A 3,980-nucleotide genomic window follows, 5' to 3' on the forward strand; every position below is an offset into this window, starting at 1 on the left:
AGAAATAGTGTGGCCAGCAGGAGTAGGGTCATGCCCCTTTACTGGGCCCTGGTGAGGCCGCACCTCAAATACTGTGTTCAGTTTTGGGCCCCTCACTACAAGAAGGACATTGAGGTGCTGGAGCGTGTCCAGAGAAGGGCAATGAAATTGGTGAAGGGTCTGGAGCACAAGTGTTATGAGGAGCGGCTGAGGGAACTGGGACTGTTTAGTCTGGAGAAGAGGAGGCTTCTACATTGCGCTCTACAACTACCTGAAAGGAAAGTGTAGCGAGGTGGGGGTCAGTCTCTTCTGCCAAGTAACTAGTGATAGGACGAGAGCAAATGGCCTCAAGTTGCGCCAGGGGAGGTTTAGATTGGGCATTAGGAAAAATTTCTTTACTGAAAGAGTGGTCAGGCCTTGGAACAGGCTGCCTAAGGAAGTGGTGGAGTCACCATCCCAGATGAGGCGCTTAGGGACATGGTTTAGTGGGCATGGTGGTGTTGGGTTGATGGTTGGATTCGATGATCTTAGAGGTCTTTTCCAACCTTTATGATTCTATGATTCTATGATTTAAAGGTCATCTAGTCCAACCCTCCTGCCATGGGCAGGGACATCTTTCACTAGATCAGGTTGCTCAAAGCCCTGTCCAACCTGACCTTGAACATGTCCAATGATGGGGCATCCACAACTGGACAACCTGTGCCAGTATCTCACCACCCTTATTGTAAAAAATTTCCTCCTTATGTCCAGTCTAAATCTACCTTCTTTCAGTTTAAAGTCTCCTTCTTTCTCCTGTCTGCGCCCCATGGAGTGAGGGCAAAATGCTTTGACAGTGAATATAGTGATTGGGACAAAATTCCAGTTTCTTAGGACATGGGGAGGAGGGGGGATTCTCTCCTATAGTCCTGATTATTGCTCTTTGTGATGAATATCTAGGAAACAGGGGAATGCATGCCTAACAAACAGCAAACAAATAAATTGACTGAAATTATATTAAATTATAAATGGAATTAGTGACCACTAGCTTTGCTCCTGTGAATTTGGAGACTTGAAACACGAGGCAAGAACATCTGCTCTGCCCATATAAGACGTAGCTGGGATAGGGGCTGTCCTCGTCTCTGAACACGGATTCTGAATTATTTAGCATACGGCCTTTCTGCTCCGGCAATAGACTCACTCAGAGCTCATCTCGTCTGCTTTTACTTTCTTTTCTTTCATTTTTTCTTAAACTACTTGCAATTGCTCCCATGTATTATTTATTGGAAATACTATGCTTTTATAACATAGCTGTGGGTGGAACAGACTCTGTAGGCACAGTTTGCACCCCATATTTGGAATAATTGGCAGGAAGAAAGAAAATAGGCTGCAGTTCAATACATAGGGTATGAGAATATAAAAAAAAAGAATATAGAGTTGCCTCTATTTGCCCATGAATTACTCTATTTTGTGCCATAGAAAACCTGAAAACAATCTTCAATAAAACTGTACCCTAGTTGCATTCTTTATTCTGGCTTTATTTCTTCTTTTTATTTTCTTTTTTTTTTACAGAAGCAGACTACTTCTGTAGCATGTTAGAGAGTGATGCAATAAAGACTCCGTGGCATCATATTTCAAATACTCAATTATTCATCGGGTGGTAGAATCTCCACCCTTGCTTCCCGTATCTATATTTTAGTTTACTAAAAATAAATTTCAGTGCTATGAATGTCTGGTCAGATGAAACAGATGTGTACCACAGCCTCCTATCAAGCCTCAGAGAAGACGAGCAGTAGCAAAGGCACGAGAAACATGAAAAGACCAAGAGAAAACTCACTCAATCTGCTGGTACGTCAAAAAATGCCAACTACATTGATCTTACAGTACAATGCAATATGGGGAGGAAGGTTCTCCCAAAATGGATAACAAGCAGATTAAGGAGCCAGACAACAATTTAACTTATTTTTAAAAATGAAGAACTCAGAAAAATGGGTAACCCTCGGGCAGCAGCGTGCACTGCAGAGTGTGCAAACAGTTCCCTGCAGGATCAGGATCCACTGCACATCGTAGTTCTCTTTTTTTATTCCCATGTAGAGAGCTTCCTGCCCTTTTTCGATTTGTAGATTGGTTTCAGAAAAGATCACACATGAACATATACTGCATGATTTATCACATGCGTGATGGTGCGTTTATACTGTTAGATTAACTCTGCAACAACTGCTGTAAATAAGCATTAGCTTTTGAATTAACCTAAAGCCTGACCATAGCAACACATCTTACATATCCACAAGTTGCCCAAAGCTTGTGGAGGCTCTTGGTGCCAACCAGCTCTGTGGGTTAACTATGGGAGAGACCCGTATCACAGAAATACCTTGCAAAACATGGTCTGTAGGACCCCTTGCAATCCTGTGCAGCCTATCTGGGCTGGACTCCTTGTTTTGTTTTGTTTCTCATTCACCTTCCTTTCTTTAAAAGATGGAAAACTAACACATCTTGCCCCCAGGGTAAGAAATATGCCTCTGGTTTGCCACCAGTGACCTGGGCACTGACCAGGCAGTTCCTTTCACGTGCTGAACTTCATCCCCAGCAATGGTGGCTTGCGACATGGAGGCGTCATGCGGAGATCATCGCTGGGGAAACTGCATCTCCCACAGACACGTGGAAGTCCCCCGCGGTCCCAGGGAAGTGCAGATGAACCACATTTCCTTCTGCATCCTCAAATAAAGGTGGCTGGAGAGCAGCTCTGCGTTAACGCCGCGATGTGACATTTACAGCCGCTTTCAGTTCTGCACGCCTCTGAGCAGCCTTTTAGGAGCAAAACCCAACCAATAAAGAAGGCAAATACCGGCTTTGCTGAGCCTCTGCCTGGCTGCCGTCAGCCGTTCTTGCACAAGCGACTCTGGGAGCTGTTTCAGCAGCACATTTTTGCCTCTGGCGTGTAAAGTTCAAGTGGTGCTGTCTTGTAAAACATTTTTCCCTCCTTTTAAGAGATTTTTTTACTCCCTCAGCCACAGAGGACTGACTTTACTTCACTTACAAAAGTTAAAATGTAGTAAATACCTTGATGTAAAGAATTTTATAGATTTTTACCCCAGGGAAGGCATTTTGACTGGTCGTATTTCAATGAGACATTAAAAAACCCTGCTTGTGTGCATTTTTTTAAATTGCTGTTGTTACCGTCTGCCCAACAGGTAGTGAAAGCTGATGCTACCGAGATTGGTTTTGTACTTTCTGCCGTAAGACTGGCAGAAAAATTGTCAGTTGTCTTGTTGCTCATGTTTAAATCCACACCCTTGAGCTGTGATTCAGCAAATTCCCAGAGTAACTGTGGTCTGAAACCCGGGTTCCTCCTTGTCCTGTCCTGCCGGGGGTGGATTTCCCCTAGAGAAGCCAATGAACAAAAGCTCATTTATTTCTGTATGCGACGAGGAGGAAACTTGCTCCACCATCTCCCCACCTCTTCCTGCAAAACGTTTGCTCTCTTTCGCACCGATCACTTCAGGTCACAAATGAAAATGGAAGTTAGTGGCAGCAGAGCTGGGATATAGAAATTGTTGTTTCCAACGGCGCTCCCTGGCTCTGCTCCACACCTCATAAATAATAGCTCTCACCTCATTTTAGCTACGAAGAGAAGCAAAAGCAAGCTGCCTGTGTCTTTCTTCAGCAAATCTAAAGTAGTCTCTCGGAGAGGCAGAACTGAGTGCTCTGTTATTAACTGACATTATCGAGGAAATACGCTTGCTTTCTTTTTTTGGCTGCAATTTTTTTGCCACGTTTGCGACAGCATCTTGATGGGGAAGCTGATTTCCAAAGGCCGGCGCAAAAGAGATGCTCGAGTTGTCATGCTGGGGCTTGACTTCGCTGGCAAATCCACCCTTCTGTACAAACTGAAGAGCGGCCGGGCTGTGGAGACCTGCCCAACGGTGGGCTTCAACGTGGAGTCTCTGCAAACGCCCTGTCGCGTATCCTTCACTCTCTGGGATGTTGGTGGGCAAAGCAGCCTGCGGGCAAGCTGGCATGACTAC

General features: G+C 44.8%; 1 protein-coding gene across 1 annotated transcript in view; it reads left to right on the top strand.

Annotated features, from left to right (window-relative positions):
* The first annotated feature begins 3,746 nt into the window (after positions 1-3,746).
* Positions 3,747-3,980, top strand: part of ARL11 (ADP-ribosylation factor-like 11) — a 658-nt gene continuing 424 nt past the window's right edge. Inside the window, 1 exon segment of the mRNA XM_009578825.1 lies at positions 3,747-3,980. This exon segment is cut by the window's right edge and continues 237 nt beyond it. Coding sequence (XP_009577120.1) covers positions 3,747-3,980 — 234 coding nt within the window.

The sequence above is a fragment of the Fulmarus glacialis genome, unplaced genomic scaffold, assembly GCF_000690835.1.
Source record: "Fulmarus glacialis isolate BGI_N327 unplaced genomic scaffold, ASM69083v1 scaffold15485, whole genome shotgun sequence".
Taxonomy (NCBI): domain Eukaryota; kingdom Metazoa; phylum Chordata; class Aves; order Procellariiformes; family Procellariidae; genus Fulmarus; species Fulmarus glacialis.